The sequence below is a fragment of the Amphiura filiformis genome, chromosome 5 (genome assembly GCF_039555335.1).
Source record: "Amphiura filiformis chromosome 5, Afil_fr2py, whole genome shotgun sequence".
In the NCBI taxonomy this organism is placed as follows: Eukaryota; Metazoa; Echinodermata; class Ophiuroidea; order Amphilepidida; family Amphiuridae; genus Amphiura; species Amphiura filiformis.
Window position 1 is genome coordinate 46,764,648 of NC_092632.1, and position 19,244 is coordinate 46,783,891.

Sequence of the window (19,244 nt, forward strand, 5' to 3'; positions counted from 1 at the left end):
CTCCATACTCTCAAACCCCAACATGAAAAGTTGCAATTTTAACGATTCAATTGTGCCTGTTACACTATGTGCTTTATTGATTGGCCCGTGGTGCTTGTGTGCAATACAACGATGCGTTCCCATTGAAAATCGTTGAAAATGCAATTTTGGGGGTTTGAGGCTTTGGAGGCGCATATCTTGGTCAATTCTTGTTCGTTTTTCACGAACAGGGTGTCAAATGAGAAAGCAAAGTCCAATTAACAAAATGTATATTTCAGAATAATCCCAAATTATCAAGTTATTGAACAGCAAGGATGAATATAACTGACGAGTTTCTTTTTATGCCTGGTGTAGATGATCATTTTCTGAAATAGTAATTGCTAAAACGAAGGGCTCCTAGATTTGGTATGTTTTACTTTTTGTTTTGCAAAATAAATACAGACGTGCACTAATATACAGTTTACTTATAGCCTACTCTTTATACAAGCAATTAATTATAATATCTAATTACCTACTTATATTTTTATAATATTCTTATTATAGACATTTGGTACGTCTATTTTTCCATATATTTCAGGTTCCTCATTCAGGCCTATTTCAGTCGGCGTCGTTATCTGTTTCGGACTTAGCACTTACGTCGGTTTGCTCTGTAACCGGGTCTGAGTTAAAACCATGTTTTTCATCCGGACTAGCAGGTTCCATTTCATCCGAGGTGACTGCCTCTTTTTGATGCGTGTTAGCTGCTTCTTTTTCTTTCGAGATGGTTTCTCCCTTTTTATCTGATTTTTCTGAAGTGTCTGGTTCTTTTGGACCCGTTCCATTTGGTTCTTTCTTCTCATCATCTTCGCGACTCTCTATCGTCTCTGATTCTAACACGGTCATTGTCATTCCGTCAATTTTAGTAATCACCGTATCGTTGTCTTCAGTATAACTTTCACCCGTAAGACGAGTATCACCAGATACTGACGTAGCTCCAGTGGCTGCAGGCTTCTTGATCTGCTTTACTTTGGGTTGAGAAGGTGGTTCAGAGAAGCACCTGGCAAAGATGATTTTGCGTACATCTTTTTGTGCGTAGCAGAATAGAATGAATATCAAAACTCCTTGGAACGAGTTGCAGATACAGAAAAGTAGTTGGAAGGCAAATCGCGCCTCTTCGATAGCAAGGAATCCAAATACCCATGTGATGCCGAGAAGTATAGATACAGCGAACGCGTTTAGTAGGCGTTGGGAAATCTCTCTCACTCCGGTCTTCTGAAACACTTCCTCATCGTCAGCTTCGCGATTTTCAAGATCGGACTTCATAACATAGGCCCTTGAGCTCAGAAGCTTTCTTGCAACCAAACCGAAGGTGATTATGTTGTGTAAGATGACCAGCCCGATAGGAAGTAGAAGACCAAAAAACAGACCGTAATCCGGTGCTATGAAACAACTGCAAAGATAAAGCACATAAAGATAAAGAATGCAAATACCTTTAAAAAGGATGTGTATTGACGGAATTGCGTGATATACAATAGCTTATCAATATATATATAGAATTTGGGTAAAAGTTGTTTTAGTAAATTATTTATGAATTGACTTTTATGTTCTTACGTTGAATTTTAGGGGAAGTAGAGTACTCGTATATAGTGGAAGCCTACATGCTTGGAACATGAGTTAACTGCTACCCAGAAGACGCTTTTAGATATTTCACCTAAAGACCCGATATAAAAACCCAAACCACTTACTATGAATTTGCACTATAATCGCCTTGTTTTATAGCTAGCACCACAACGACTGGTATCAAACCAGCACCTGTTAACACATCGAAACAAAACATTACCATATTATATGATTTTCTTTTACTTACTATTTCGGAGATATGGTGTATGTGTTTAAGTATCCTGTAAGTATATCTTTAAGTATCGTTAGGCGTCAGAAACAGATTTTTGATCTCTGGATCGACCGGCGATGCTGCTTCGATGCTTGTTATTAATTAATCAGAATTAACGCTAAATTCATATTGGACAATATCACTACAGGCATATATTATTATTTATTAATGATAATAGTAAATTAATAGATTTCATGAATAATAAGGATCGACCAAGCATCGACGGTCGATCAAAAGATCGTAATAATTTGATTCTATTGCCTTAGATTGGTACAAACGTGACGCAGTCAACCTGCATTGTAGGGAAAATACGTGTACGTGCCCGCGCGGATGTGTGGATGTATCAAAGAAATTATACCCAAAGATTCCCGACTCAAATGTGCACTATACGTAACGCTATGGCACATCCGCCATCTTGGTTTGTCGCTCACAGTAAAGTACCTCCGGTATTTGTCGGCACGATCCGAAAAGAAAGATTTTCATCTAGAGCGTCAAAGGTTTGTACATGCACGTTTTAGCACAACGCGTTACACGCTTAAAAAACCATGCACTTTGAATCGAAGTTTGCCGGGCGTATGTCGAACTAATCTGGAGGTACAAGTTGCCTCCATGAGCGACACTCTATCATGGTGGTGTCTGGACTCTTTGAGATGTATACATAGACTGTTAAAAATGATATATCGGTCTGTGATGTAGCCCTATGTGTGTGCTTATAGGTGGGTGTGGAGTGGGTGGGGTGTCGTGTAGGGATGCAATGGGGTGTTGCTTTATCAATTTTAAGACAAAAGAACCTGCACCAGGTCAATATATTTGATTTTCATTATATCTTACCCCAAACAAAAAATCCAGCTTTTAATAAAAACTTCCTTCCCACCCTATCCGAGTCTGTCACCAAAGTAATATACATATGGCGGGCCTCGACTCCCATCCAGAGTACCGTAGTCAAGACAAAGTAGTGCAGAAGTGCTGCTACAATGATGCACCCTATCTCGGAACCGGTGCTGTCAATGCCGAGTAAGAAGGCAAAGTATAAACCCAACATTGAGATGCAGAATTGGATGAGAATCTTACGTTGCAGACTGATGCGAAGTCCTCTGTATTAGTGATTAAGAAACATAATGTTGCTTTCATTAAAGAAATAATTATTTAATAGACCGTAGCAGCTTAAGGTAGTAACTCTCAATGTGTTAATACCAAAGGCTTCTTTTTATAATTATATCTATAATATCCAGTAGACGACGAGAAACCCATGGCGCAGAAGCTACAACGGTACACTGTTTCAAACGTGTGTGAATTCTCGTGTCGTTTATGATCATTCTTGCCTCGAAACTCCTTAGGGCAGAATCGGCACTTGAAATAGCCAAGTCCAGTTTGAATCTTCTCATGGAACTTCTTGTGCTCTTTTCTGGTGAATCACTTTTCGCAGTAATCACATTTATGAGGTTTCTCACCGCCATGGGTCATATCGTGCAAACCCAAACATATTATTATAATACTGAAACAGTAAAACCTTTAAATCTATCTCTATGACTCTCTACAACCTCCATGGTTTCACTAATAATGCTGTCTTTCTTTAGTTTTCTTTGCATTTTATATAGCCTACTTGTTCACAATTACAAATTTGTATTTTAGGGGTCATTGTGTGATTATTGTAAGGGTATAGCGCGAACTCTAATGCGGGAATACTTTCTGTTCATTCACTTCTTTCAAATCAAAATGGATTGTTTTGTAGCAAATGTCTGAATCTTTCATATATCGCTATTACGCGATTGAGAGCAACTTTGGAATAGTAATCGCCACCCAAACCATTATCCTAACCTAACCCTATTCATAGCTATCAATAACCATAACCCTTTAACATAATCCTGATCACTATCCTAATCACTATCCTAAACGACAACATGCTAGGCCTGATCATTGGGTGATGGCAGCTATTCTTAAGTTTTACCCACAAATGTCATACGGGCAAGTTCTTTGATATTTTTTGTCCAAGCATGACAATAGATACTTGCCTACAACACAGAAATATCATCAATGTCAAACACAATCCAAATATTGAGAAAGAACAACCAACTTTGCTTATGATGTCCAAAGCGAAGTTAAAAGTCCCTGGTTCCGAACCTTTACCTTGCAGACCTGAGATATCCTATAGTAAAACAAAATGACAAAAGATGCTTCTAAGTTGACAGGTAAAAGGCAAAACAGTTCGTGGATACCATAATGTTATCTCCAAAACGTTCTTCATTCAAAATCTGTGATGGTACGATGTCGTTCTCATGGTATTCTTTATTGTTGTTTACTTATGTAGTATACATAGAGATGTATCAAAAAGGTACATTGGCTACTACGACATGTATGATATCCCAAAGGGCAAGTTGGTTACATGTAATGGCTGTGCACTTATTATAAGCACCGCAATGGTTGCAATGGCAGGTTATTTTGCCTGACTCTCATAATTGATTGACTGGTAAGAAAGCTGTGTACTTACTACGAGCACTGCAAAGTATGTAAAATTGTTCCAATGGCAGTTTATTTTTCCTAACTCTTATAAATAAGGGACCGCTTAGAAGGCTGTGTACTTACCACAAGGACTGTAAAAGTTTGTAAGATGGTTACAATATCAAGATGTTTATGTTATTTTCCCTGACAATAACAATTGAGGGGCTGGTTAGAAGGTTGTGTACTTACTACAAGCTCTGCAAAGTTTGTAAGATGGTTGCAATGGCAGGTTATTTTCAAATTTCATGACTCTAATAATTGAGGGCTAGTTAGAAGGCTGTGTCAGTACTCACCACAAGTACTGCAAAGTTTTTAAGTTTGGTTAAATGGCAGGGTATTTTCCTAACTCTAGTAAATGAGGGACCGCTTTACTTAGAACGCTGTGTACTTATCACAGCACCGTAAAGGTCGGTAAGATACTTCAGGGACTGGTTTAAATAGAAGGCTGTGTACCTACCACAAGCACTGCAAAGTTTGTGAGATGGTTGCAATGGCATGTTATTTTTCCTGACTTAGCACTCATCAGTTCACATCCGTCTTCTGCCCAATCACCGATTCCATTACGCTTGCTAAAATCCCAATACACGCATTTGGACGTGTTCAGCACGACTTCTGGTAGAGCCTCATTACTCTGGAAACCATAAATATTTGTATTTTTGTTACTGCAATGGGCAATTGGATCATTGGAACATGTCATGTTCAGTCATAGACAGTAAATGATCGTTCCTTCTCTCCTCTTAACATACCTGTGTTGGCGCAATCTCTACAATTACTGGTTTCCTCAAGTTGAGAACCTTTTTTCCAAGGACAACAGCTGATATTATTGGACCCACAACCTTGGAAGCGTTTAGTTCATCCAGTTTTTGTGATTGGAAGAGTTTGTTATCGTTGTATGCAATGCAACTAACTTTAGTTCCTGTTTTGAAAAAACAAACAAAAAGGAGAGCATGTTTTAGGCGAGTTACAATATGGGCGAGTTAGGTAAAGGCGAGTTAAAAGGCGAGTTACCCCCACAGAGTCAGGCTATTTTAGATATTCCCATGGGTAACACTATGAAGTCCCAGTGGCGAGTTACAGTAACACTATGAAGTCCCGGTGGCGAGTTACAGCAACACTATGAAGTCCCAGTAGCGAGTTACAGTAACACTATGAAGTCCCGGTGGCGAGTTACAGCAACACTATGAAGTCCCAGTGGCGAGTTACAGTAACACTATGAAGTCCCGGTGGCGAGTTACAGCAACACTATGAAGTCCCAGTGGCGAGTTACAGTAACACTATGATGAAGTCCCAACAGTGAATTAAAAATGTCACAGTGTATTAAGTACTGGTTTTTTTTAAAGCTGCTAGTCCAAAATCAGCAAAATCAGTTTCCATTTATCATATATTTCTCTCGGGCTTGCAATGATATAGAGGCAGTGCTACTCTCGCCTGTGCATAGGCTGCCCTCTTCTTCTAGTATTTATCCGAAAAAGTTATACAAATAAAAGTCATATAACTTTTTTTAACACTTTAAAAAAAAAAACACAACACAAAGGGGCACAACACATAGTCAGTCAATTGATTGATTATTCAACTATTTTATGTACCATGAAAAATATAAATAAAATGTGATAAACAAGCAACCACTAATATAAAAGAAACCTAATCATATCTCACTACTCTTGAAATAAAAAATCATACAAATACATTTTCATCAACATCAGTGGTGGTCACTGTGCATTCTACTGATACTGAAATCCTTTTGTTTTTACCATCAAAAACTAGTTAGGACATACTGCACACACAGAAAAAAAAATCAAATTGTATATGTGCCAAAGTCAAAGCACATAATGCCTAGGCAAATTCGTATTAATGGTATGTGTAATAACTATTGATTGCAGTATTTAAAATCAAGGCTGATATCTATTTATATGATAAAGTATAATATGGAGCGGACATGAGTCAAAGAATACATTAATGGTATCAATTTGTTTAAATAATCATTTTTTGAATTTTGACCAAAACTGCATTTTTGGTTCAAAATCTTGGACTTTCCGGAAATTCACAACTCGCCACATGGACTTTCCGGAAATTCGCAACTCGCCACATGGACTTTCCGGAAATTCACAACTCGCCGCGTGGACTTTCCGGAAATACACAACTCGCCGCGTGGACTTTCCGGAAATTCACAACTCGCCACATGGACTTTCCGGAAATTCACAACTCGCCGCGTGGACTTTCCGGAAAACACTGCAGGGGTCAGGGGGTAACTCGCCATTTTAACTCGCCGCGTGGACTTTCCGGAAAACACTGCAGGGGGTAACTCGCCATTTTAACTCGCCTTTTTCTAACTCGCCTATTTTTTAACTCGCCAATAACCTGTTCTCAACAAAAAGATATTGTTACTGCGCTATATGCATTTGAGGTGATACAACATCCACAATAGTAGCACCAAAATGTGTATATGTCTGCGTTGCGAAGTGTGCTGGATGTGTATATTATAGGGTGTGGTGTGAGCGGGTGGGTGTGGTTCGTGACTGGTAGTGAAGGCAAGGGGGTGTGTTCATAATGTCTGTGTGTAGTTCGGATGCGTGTGTATTTAATTAATAGAATTAGCCAAGGTATTAAAAGGTTGATCAACCAAGAATTTAATATCAACATAACACCAGTCTAAAACACTGAAATAATAGATCTTTGCGCATATTGAACGATAATAAGTTATCAGTTTCCGTATAAAATACATATTTTACCATTCATGAGAGGAAATACAAAACGCGAGGCAAACACACAAACATGGTTAACAGTTGGTTTAAAATATATACATTATTTCAGTCCTCCACAGGCTACCTAAAAATCGAACGACCTGATCCAAACAATGTCAACTTCTTTGTTTATTGACGTATTCAGTTTACATGGTTTAGGCAACTATTACTTTCCTTTTTTCAGCTGCTGAAAAGTTGTCACATTAACCCAGCAAACACAAAACGTTTTTGACATCATTCGCAAAAGGATATATAAGGATGTTAGAAAACGTTTAAATGTCGGGGTATATAAAGAGTATATAAAGGGTAAAAAAAATTCATAACATTAAAACACATTTATTGCTAACATAATGCAACTAATTTAAAATAATGTTATTTAAGCGTTAAAAAAATGTTTGCAAAAATAGTTTACAATAATATTTTTAAAACATTTTTAAAATATTGTTGTAGTGTGTTTTCATACAAAACGTTTTAAAACATGTTCATGACCTTTAAATGACCCGACATTTAATATTATTAAAACGTTATTACATAAATCAAACCCAAAATATAACTTGTTTAATACGTTTTTAAAACATTTTTGAGTTTGCTGGGTAGTATGTTGCTTACCATTATTTTCTCCGTTTTCAAAGAGTGCATCCTTTGGCAACTGAATAGTAGTACTTCCAATGATTTGGTTCTCTGTGTTCACATCATTTGGATCAAAACTTTGACTGCTATCTTCGTCAAATCCTTCACCGGCTCGACTAATTGTAAATCCGATACCACCTCTAACTTGTGTCTCAATTAGGACGACACTCTCAACAGCAATGTTAGGCTTAACAGAGCTAAAATTCCCATACTTTTTTACAGTGTATTGTACTTGTTTTTCAAGCGAATTTAGGATTACAGATGATGCGTTGGCAGATTCCTTGTCATTTGATGATATGTTGGCAGAGAGAATCGAGTCGACGGTTTTGATGACACCTTGAGTAACCTGTTTTTAATGCAATTGAACGTTTCTGTTTATGTTATGTTAATGAACAAGAACATATTGATGCTTTGGATTAAATTAGTAGAACGATTTTGATTCTGCTGTTGTTTTGCTTCAGGGTTATTTCTTCAAATTTAAATCTTAGTCGTCATAGTAATGACATTAATGGTTCTAAGTTGAACATCGTTTTCATACACCAGAACAATGACGTTAATGGTTCTAAGTTGAACATCGTTTGCATACACCAGAACAATTTTAAATGATACTTACATTTGGAGACGGCGAACCAACATTAACAATGTTAACAAAGACGTGTTGTACATCTGCAATGTTAATTCCCTTTGAGTTCTGAACATAATCTTCAATGGCGTTTGAAAGTGCGTCTGCCACTTCCTCTGCATTATCTTCAGTCACTGGTGTCTTTAAGGATAAAATTCCGTTTATAATATTATTGACGTGCATAATAAATCTTTTTAATAATAGTATAATTTGTATCAAGTTGCTGTAAGGATCACAACCAGGTTAAATAATTACAAGCAAGATATTCAATTACAGGACATATAGGACGCACTCCTAGAAAAAAGGGTTCGACTTAGAACCTAATTTGTCCTGTATACGAAATCCACTCCCATAATTGAACTAGAAAGAACCCCAAAATGGTTCTAAAAGGAACTAAATGAAAATAGTTCAATCAGCTTTGTTGGTTCTATTAGAACCTTTTTATGGGTTTAACAACTTTTTTTGGATCTACAAAGAAATATGTGTTTGTCAAGGTACCAATATTTAAAGGGTTCTCTACAGAACCTTCAAAGCTGATAGAACTTTTTTGGTTCTATTAGAACCATTTTCGGGAAAATGATTTTTTTCTAGAACCATTTTGGGAAAGGGTTCCGTATACAGGTCAAAAATGTTCTTGGTAAACCTTTTTTTCTATGAATGTGTATTTCTTTTCTGTTTCTTGATGGCAACTAGCACGGTCAGAGTAACATTTTTCGAGGAAGTAGCTATTAATGTATATACCGAAAATAGTTTCAACTGAAGTTTAGGAATTAGATATTCTCGTGAACACAATATATAATGTCTCAGAATACAAATCAAAAGTGGCGCATTTTGATCGGTGTTGATCGGAGGCATCCAGTGATAAGTCGACAGCATGAGTTGAGTGCTGGGTCCACCTTCTTGGCATGATTTGATCTTCCCCACACTAGGCAGGCATATTCAGCACTAGAGTAGCATAAGGCCAAGGCTGTTGATCTGAGAGTGTCTGGTCGAGCTCCCCATCTGGATCCAGTGAGCTTGTTCAAAATGTTGTTTCGTGAACAAACTTTGCTCATTGTCTTCTCAATGTGGGTCTTGTATGAGAGTGTGCGGTCGAGAGTGACTTCCAGATAAACGGGTGTTTCACAGTGCTCTAGTGTGGTTCCAGACCAGGTCACGAGAGTGAGAGTTCACGGTTGCGGAGGTGGAAAGCACACACCTGTGTCTTGGATGGGTTGGCACGGAGGCAGTTTTCCTCAAAGTATGGCGTGAGCTCATCCAGGGTTTTGGAGAGTCTCTGTTCCACAACGGTGTGTTGTGCACTGATGCCAAGATCGTCTGCATATGAAGCGTTGGGTGTCTTCACTTCTCGGTTGATCATTGGTGTATATATTGAAAAGGAGAGGTGCGAGAACACTGCCTTGGGGTAGTCCGTTCCTGAGTCTTCGCCACTGGCTCTTCTTGTCTCCAAGCTCAACAAAGAACATCCTGTTGTCAAGCATGCATTCGATGAGCTCCGTCAGGTGGATATCTTTGGTTAGCTCCAGGATTTTGCTGAGGAGACATCTATGATTGACGGTATCGTAGGCTGCTGACAACTCCGGTTACCAATCCTTCCTCAAATCCATCCTCAATGTGCTGGGTAAGGTTGAGAACTTGGCTCGTTGTTGACTTGCCAGGACGGAAACCTGCTTGTTCTGGAATGAGTTGCTCGTCTACCACAGGTAGTGAAGCGAACCAATTAGACGAACGTTGATAACGTGACACATATTTTGGATCACACCACTAAATCAAGTTAATATTCTTTTGTGTGTTAAAAGGTACAAGAGAAATCGTAATTTTCTCATGGTTAAAATGTGGCTTCAAAACACCATTTTGCCAAAGGTTTATACTATATTCTACCCTAGAACCAGCATTGTGCATTGAACATGATGTAAAATTACCTAAGCCTACATCTCAGCGCCTCTATGTTGTGACGTCATTTGTTGCGTGGAACAAAAAAAAACCTTCCTAAAATGTCAGAATTGTAATATTTGTTCATCTTTTTATGCTAAGAAAAACATCCACAGAGCACAACTATCACCAAAATATGGGAACGTCAGCCTTCATTTCAAACTTTTTTCCATTAAAATGCACCAGATGTGGTTAGCGATTGAAAAACTGGTCGTTATTATTTATTCAGTTAGATAGGGTTGGACCTGATTTAGTGGTGTAATCTCATTTGAAGGCGTATGTGTGAATACATTGTTCTGAGACAGGAAACAAATATGTCCGTTCGCACAATCAAATTGTCACAAGAAAATAACAATTCTTTAAGGGATCTGGAATGAGCGTTTTGAGCGTTTCGACAGTATCTTTTGTGGGACATGAGAGCACATCAGACATATCGAATTGCATTCTGAATACAAAGAATGTCTTTCTGATATCAAATAATTTTCATTTTTTGAAATTCACGGTATAATGACAAATTATTAAAATTTGATATTTTTCACATTTTTGATATATAACAGTCATCGAAGTAAATTTTATAAATCTAATGATATATTCTTAAAGTTTATGTAGCTGGGAGGAGAAGCCGACGATCAATTGAAAATTTTGACCTTTCATATTGAAGATATGGATTTTTTTCCCAAAAAGACCTATTTTTTGGTGCTTTTCATCCCACCTACATACACTTTAAGTATAAATCATCAGATTTATAAAGTTTACTTCGAGTACTGTTAAATATCAAAAATATCAATTTTAATCATTTGCCATAAAATATGTATTACATTGCGACTTTCAAAAATTAGTTGATATCAGAAGGACATTCTTCGTATTCAGAATGCAATTCGATATGTCTGATGTACTCTAATGTCCCACAATAAATACTGTCCAAACGTTCATACCCCCATCCCTTAATATAATAGAAAAATATTGTTCAACTAACATTATATAAATCGTCTATTCCTGGTATTTGTAGACCTCCACAATCATTCTCCACTACGTCATCCCATATTCCACCATCGTCCGTGTTTGCATCAAATGTACAATTTCTGGAAAATTGTGCAATATTCCCTGTTTTGCACAAAAGTATGTTACACACTGTTAAAAAGCACCACTACATATTCATGCTATTTGGTTTGTTTTAATTATGATGCAGTAGCCACAGTTTTACAACGTTTTAATAACTTTAAATGTTGACCGGGTTCTTAAAATACCGTAGAATTGAGTCTAGAAGCATATATGCCTTTTAACGAGGGTTTTTTTTTTAACGAAAGATATGAAAGGCCAACACCCTTCTCAAAAACATTGCAATAGATTGGTCTTACAAATATACATGTTTGTACAGCCGCCTTTATCAGTGATATAGTTGTTCAAATAACGTTTTTGTTGAGAGTGTCTGCCTCTTGTCTCTTGTGTCAAAAAAACCTCGTTTAGAGGCATATATATGCTTGTAGACGGAATTTTACGGTATTAGAAAAACATCTATATCAAAAAGATTTAGGCGGACAAGTGGCCATTATAGACGGTTTCTGGGCGGGAGAAATGGTAAATGACTTTATTAAATGAAAGTGTATTTAAAGTAGCATTGGCTTAGATTTTAGATGATACTGCCCTTATTGCTCTTGACAAATATAGTTTAGTATTCTGGACAGTTCATTGGTTGAATACCGTTTATCATTTTTACTATAACCCTCTCCGTGTGATAGTCTTTACCATCATGTGCTCTGCCGTAGTGCGCCTGCGCCAAGCCGTGCGCTGACTCTTGGACTCGCCGATTTAGTTATGGGGTGAACCCCAAAATGTGAAGTATATCACGGCAAAACATGGTGTTATGTTGATGAGAAAAATATATTTCCTACCTTAAATAGTATTTTAGTAATAGAATTTATGCATGAGTGATATAAAACAAATATTGACTGTCTTAAATTCGTGTAATGGTCGAAATATAATCACTCGATGAAAGATGTATTGTTCCATTCCACTCGCCGTTCCGGCTCGTGGCTCCGGCTATTTCGACCATCACACTCATAGACAGTTAATATTTGTATAATGACTATTATTTCATTCAGAGAATTTTTACCATGGTACGCTCGTAGCGCCATCTTTCTAGTATTATTAACACTAATATCTCAATGTTTCCTGGAGAAGCCGGTTGGCAGGAGCGATGGTCTAGAGACCCAAAGATCGCGAGTTCAAATCCTGGTTACGGAAATTATTTTATTACTCATTCCTTGTCTAACTCGGGGAAAATAACTTGTGATCATGATAATCTATTACTTCCTGAAATATACATACTTCCAAAGGTATTGACTGGGCACCTCTCGATTGAATGAGCAACAGTTCCTGCGACGGTTCGAGGCCAGTTTACTGTATTAACTCTGTCCTTTGGGCACATACCTGAGTGATATATCAAAGCAAAAGATTAACATGTGTTTTTTCTTACATATTGCGAAGGACATGATCCATGTATGTATTCTATTTCAGTTGTCTTATATCATGAGAGTATCCAGAGGGTGCGGAGTGCTCACGCAACCTGGTGTTTTAGCAACAACAACAAAACCAACATGCAACACTAATAATAATAATAATAATAATAATAATAATAATAATAATAATAATAATAATAATAATAATAATAATAATAATAATAATAATAATAATAATTCAAAGGTTTACATTCGGGTGATAAATTGCACTTTTTAAACTCATCTGCGACTCGAAAGATACTTTTTGTACCTCGTGTAATATATATGCTTTATATCAACGCCATTTAATATTAGTTATCCTTTTGCTTTTGTTTACAGGCACCCTTCAATTTCGAGCATAGACGTCAAAATAAAATTACAACTTCAAGCGAGTTGACGTTATGACCCAGATCTGCAGAGGTAAGAGACATCTATACTAATAAAATAATGAGCTCTGTGTGTCTGTCTGTCTGTCTGTCTGTCCGGCTATGCGTTTCGCCGATCGGGCTCAAATTTGGTGGGTGGAACCCTTGATACAAAGGGAATATATGCCTGAAATAAAATTGAGGTCAACCGAGGTCAAAGGTCATTACCGAGGGGTCAAATTTCAAATTTTGTCCGATCGGGCTCAAACTTGGTGGGTGCAATCATTGCCACAAGGGGAATATATGCACGAAATATCATTAAGGTCAACGGAGGTCAAAGGTCATTACGGAGGGGTCAAATTTCAAACTTTGTCCGATCGGGCTCAAACTTGGTGGTGGAATACTTGATACGAGGGCAATATATGCACGAAATAAAATTGAGGTCAACCGAGGTCAAAGGTCATTACGGAGGGGGTCAAATTCCAAACTTTGTTCAATCAGGCTGAGGTCATCAAAGGTCATCAAGCGAAGGACATCTATGGTCAGATGTTATATGGGGTCATTGGGAGTCAATCTGTATCGCTATCATGCTGGTGGTCCTCTCACGTACAGCTGGGGTGCCCTCGCAGCTGCAGGTTCTCTAGTTATTTTATACTTTGATGTCAAAATTTGACCCTTCCGTTAATGATGAAGATAATTGCAACAAGATAAATAAGTGGATGCTGCAACATTTTGTTTTTCATTTCAAAACAAATAATTATTTCACTACTGTTTACCTTTCAAACGATATAATATCACGTACATACCTTGCGTTACGTTAATTTGAAACGTACAGTTATCGCTGTTTCCGCTGTCGTCACTCGCACTACAACTCACTTCTCTTAATCCAATTCGAAACTTGGAACCACTTGATCTGCTGCACTTGTACTTAATTCCAGTATCGGAGTTAGCAGTCGCGGTCAATAGCCAAGACACGGCGGCAGTTCCTTGATCCGAATGGACAAACTTCGTAATATTCGGCGGACAGCTCAGGCTTCGTGGCTCATTATCTATTAACATGATTGGTCAAACAATATTTAGAAATTAGCTAGCATGTGTTCATTTTATTTTGCACATAAAGCAGAGATAAACAAAATTATGAAATGTTACACAACATTATGAATTTGACTCGTTTGATTCTTTCTAATAAAGTTACTCTGATGCAAAATACACTTTTGGATATAATATTCTGGCCGAGACACTCAAATATCTTGCCTGTTTTCTTTTCGCCAGCGCATAGGGCGCTGGTACCTAATTCTGAGATGGGGTTTGTGTACACTAAAGATTAGCTAAGATTATAGCCTTCTTCTATTGGTATGAATTATTTTTTTACTTCTCGTGGTGGAAATGTTTTTGATGTCTGCTAATTCGATTTGCAAGGAAAAGAATGTATGTTTTGCCGTTTCAACGAACGAAAACGATTGAGTATTGCCAAAGTTATGTTTGAATTAATTATGACTTAAAAAGTTATCATAGGTTAGGCCTACACATATAAACATAAACTTGTTCAGCAATCAGCATATCAAAAAATGACATGGTCAAAGCGGGGAATGATCACGAGGTCATATCAGTGGACTACTGATAGCATGATGTTTGGTTGCCTGTGAGTGCATAATTGATATGTTGATAACAGATCTAATAATGTTGTGGAATCAAAATCTTCATTATATGGACCACATTGAAGTCAAAGTAATTATCTATCCTATCCTGTATCGTTTTATGGATAAAATTGACTCAAAATGTTATTGATGATATTATTGCTATCTTTAACATCAGTTTTGTCTTTTCAACGGAAAAATCCGATTGAAAATAAAGTTTTTAGGGCTAGCTATAATATTGAACAATATATCCCATATTTTGACATGCACTTATAGAAAATAAATAAATTATTGTCTTACTTTATAAATGATAAATACTGTAAAATGACACATATCTAAAGTGAGGCCAATTTCTATCTTTTTATTTGATTCATAAAATTACATTCAACAAAATGATTGAAGACTGAGAAAACACACAATGCAGACTACAGAATGGAGTAGGTAAGATGCCATGTCCATAGCTTTGCAGGAGTTTCGGACTAACAATCAACACATTCAAAAAATACAGTTTAAAAGTGAAGATTGTAGTGAATGATCAGTCCTTTATCATGTGCTTGCCACTATCTACTTTATAGTAAACTATACATTGCGAAATAATATAAAATTATTTTAAAATAAAATGTGCATGTAAGTTGAGTTAACATAGCGAATTAACTAACAACTGCAGTGTATTTCTTGATTTTTATAATAAGCATGGGTAAATAGCAGTAAAGACAAAAATACAGAACAATTTGGAGTAATGAATTAAAGAGTTGACAGGAGTTATAGGAGTTAATGTGTTTTGCTGTTTCAGTGTGCATGTTCTCACCATTGATGGTTTGGTGAACTGTCATGTAACATGGATGTAAGCGTGATCCTAAAAATGCCTTTCACGGTGACCCAAACTATTTACAAGACCTCTTCTGCATTGACGCTGGCCTTCCCTTTTAAAGGGAATTTTTATTTATAGCATTAGCAAAAGTTAGAGGACATCTCCCATTCACCCGTGTCTGATGAATTGACTACGTAATAATCACACACTCAAGGGTATAGGCCAACTGCCCGTATCCACTCCTTTCGAAAGCCGTATCTTGCTAAACAAATGTATTTAGGCCAAAGTATCACAATTAATATTGATTTAAATAATGTTATCTTAATATTTCATGCAAAATAAATATAAATAAATAAAAAACCCGACTCATGTAGCGAAGTAATTCCACTGTTTCGTTTTCGTCTTAAAATATGTGTCAAAAGAGATTAAGTTTGACCAAAATTTGTGGTATTTTAAGGTATAAAGATATCCAGTTTTATTGGTTTGGAAATTTAAGGTAAGTTGTTATGGTGAACGAAAAAGCTCTTTACCAACCACAGATGCTTTAGCTTCTTCGTATTCTTCTTTTGTCAAATGGCCCCATTTTAATACCAAGCTCATCTAAGATTAGTGTTATTTCTTCTTCTTCATCATCAATGTCAGGAAGACATCCATTAAGGCCTTTGAAGTGATTGTACCAATTGGTGACCCTTTCACTTTGCGTGTTTCCTTTCAACTGACCTGTACTGCATGCCTTTCTACCAGTGATGTCGTTGATTAGTTTCCAACTTTCACCATGTTTGGAGTTGACATATGCTCTTACAACCTCTTGCAACTTGCCATTTAGATCTGCCTCGATAACTTTGTTGTACGCAACGTCAAAGTTTTTCTTCGCCTTCTTGTATCCTCTCTTTTATACATACATACATACATACAAAATATTTTTATAACGCGCTTCTTACAGAGCGAAAAAAAAAAAAAAAACAAAAATAAAACAAAAAATATCAACATTCTGGATACAAATGACACTTAAGCATTTTTTGAAAGAGTGAAGTGATGAAGCCTCCCTGATGTTACGTGGGAGGCTGTTCCACAATGAAGGTGCCGCAACACAAAACGATTTGTCACCGATGCATTTTTTACCAACACGAGCTCTTAGTAATGTGGTGTCTTTGGAAGATCTTGTCCTACAACCAGTTGAAGGTATTTCTCTATGAGAGAGTAAAACACATAAATATTGGGGGCATTACCTTGTAAACATTTATAGACATACATGCAAATCTTGAACTTGATTCTATCACGGATAGGCAACCAATGGAGGTTATGCATTAGAGGCGATGGGCTTTCACGTCTACCAACTGAGTGAATCAGCTTGACAGCTTTATGCTGAAGTGATTGCAAGCGGTCAAGATCTCTAGCATTCGCACCATAGAGCAAGGCATTTCCATAGTCTAGCCGTGATAGAATCAGAGCTCGAACTACACTATGTTTGGTTTCTTTGTCCAGATATCTACTGATACGTCTTACGTTACGCAAATGAAAATTTAGTGAAGATATTAAACTGTTGATGTGTGGAGTCATGGACATATGCTTATCAAAAACAATTCCAAGATTGCGGACTGTATCTGAAGGAACAATGATGTTATTATCGACTTTGAGTGTCACTGGTGGTATTTTGTTCAGACTCTGATAAGTTCCAGCGATGAAAAATTCAGTTTTACCTGGGTTTAGTTTAAGTTTGTTGTTTCCCATCCAATCTTTCAGCTCACAGATGCATTTTTCAAGTTTTGAAAGAGCAGTTTTATATGAACCCGAAACATTTGGGTCAAATGACACATAAATTTGCGTGTCATCTGCATACACGTGATAGTTTAATTCATGCCTGCGGATGATTGAGCCAACAGGAGTAGTGTAAACAACAAAATCTAATGGGCCCTTAACAGAGCCTTGCGGCACTCCATAATCCAAAACGTGGGAATCTGAGTAAATACCATCAATGTGAACCTGGCTAGTTCTACATTTAAGATAAGAACTTATCCACTGCAATGCTTTACCACATATACCAAAGCCAAGTTTCATACGATGAATCAAAATGTCATGGTCGATAGTATCGAATGCTGCGGATAGGTCAAGTAATACAACAAAAACAATATTTTGTCTATCCACAGCATCCAATATATCACTACGAACTTTAAGCAATGCGGTCTCAGTGCTTTTGTTTTTACAATAAGCAGATTGATGTGAATCAATGAGATTATAATCATCAAAATATTGCTTAAGTTGATTTGTGGCAGCCTTTTCGATTAGTTTTGAAATGAAGTTTATGTTTGACACTGGCCTGAAATTTGACAGGACATTACTATCCAAAGATGGTTTTTTCAGAATTGGGGTAATAAGTGCATTGCCAAGAGACTTGGGGAACACTCCTGATGTAAGAGATGCATTGATTATATTGGTAATAACCGGGAGGAAAGTGTCTAAATGTTCCTTCATTAACCAGGTGGGTATGCTGTCAAGTTTGCACGTTTTTGAAGGAGATTTAGTAACCAACATGGAGACTTCAATCTCAGTAACCTGGGAGAACTCACTAAAACTACACACCGTATTTACATAATCGTTGTTAAATGCAACACTTTGATCAACTTGAGAACCATGATCAAGTTCTTCACGGATTTTGACAACTTTGTTGGTGAAGTAATCAGCAATATTTGTACACACAGTTTGTAGGGAATCGCCAGTTGGTAAACGTCTATCGTTTTTGGCATTTAGCAGGGAGTTAACTGTTTGGAAGACACCCTTGGTGTCACTATTTTCCAACTTATCCTTATAATAATCAACTTTCGCACTTTCGATAAGTTGGTTGACCAAGTTCTTCTGATCAATATACGCTTGTTTGTCTTCCAAGCAGTCACTCTTTCGCCATTTGCGTTCTAATTTTCTGCGAAGCTGTCGATGCTCATGAATACTACTATTATACCATGGATAATGTGGTCTAATTGTACGAGTTTTAATTGTTTCAGGTGCATGGTGATCTAATACAGCTTGCATTTTAGAGTTAAAATTTGCAATCAGCAAATCAGGTGAAAGCTCACTAGAGAGATTACCAAGTTCACTCTTTACATCTTTTATGTATTTCTCATGATCAATGCTCTTAAAATTACGGTACGTTACAGTCTTTTTTTTTTTTTTTGTTTCTTTTGGTTTATGAGGAAGTTTACCATAAAATGGTCCGAGCGAATATAGTTTTGAACACGGCAGGAGTGAATTAAATTGTCGTCGGGTCTTGATATTACAAGGTCCAAGATATGTCCGGATATATGTGTTGGCTCGGTGACATGTTGCAGAAAACCAGAAGTCTCGATGCCAGTTAAGAATCGTCTGACTTCAGACTTTGATGGAATGTTGTCATGTTGATACACCTCATACGTCTCCCTGATACGGTCTCTTGCCTTTATGACTCTTGGATCACGAGAAATGTTTGCCCTTTCTTTGATCGTTTCTTTACAGGGATGATCGTAGCAGCTGCTTTTTGTTGGCGGCGATAAATCTGCTATACATATCCGTGGCTGATTTCGCTATGTCTTCAAGGATTTCAAACCTGCTGCGCATTTCTATGGTGTACATCTTTTGAATTACTGAGTCTTACTCTTGCTAACACTATTCTGTGATCGGAGCACATAC

General features: G+C 37.2%; 1 protein-coding gene across 1 annotated transcript; it reads right to left on the reverse strand.

Moving 5' to 3' along the window:
* Positions 1-379: 379 nt before the first annotated feature.
* On the reverse strand, positions 380-18,611 carry LOC140152243 (uncharacterized). Its single transcript, XM_072174545.1, has 13 exons — positions 16,755-18,611; positions 16,176-16,473; positions 13,943-14,185; positions 12,602-12,703; positions 11,250-11,377; positions 8,333-8,482; positions 7,699-8,065; positions 5,095-5,264; positions 4,806-4,979; positions 3,862-3,995; positions 2,681-2,943; positions 1,704-1,770; positions 380-1,408 (listed from the first exon to the last, which is right to left on the reverse strand). Exons 1-13 carry the CDS (start codon positions 18,609-18,611, stop codon positions 577-579), a joined length of 4,785 nt encoding a protein of 1,594 aa, XP_072030646.1. The 3' UTR covers positions 380-576.
* Between the last annotated feature and the right edge of the window lie 633 nt (positions 18,612-19,244).

What these genes read in the sequence shown, in the direction of transcription:
- LOC140152243 (XM_072174545.1), bottom strand. Translation starts at nt 18,611, where the DNA reads ATGCAAGCTGTATTAGATCACCATGCACCTGAAACAATTAAAACTCGT. An exon ending in CCCAGTCAATACCTTTGGAA is followed by an intron (nt 11,378 to 12,601) that starts GTATGTATATTT and finishes TGTGCAAAACAG; the next exon opens with GGAATATTGCACAATTTTCC. An exon ending in TGAAAACGGAGAAAATAATG is followed by an intron (nt 5,265 to 7,698) that starts GTAAGCAACATA and finishes TTTTCAAAACAG; the next exon opens with GAACTAAAGTTAGTTGCATT.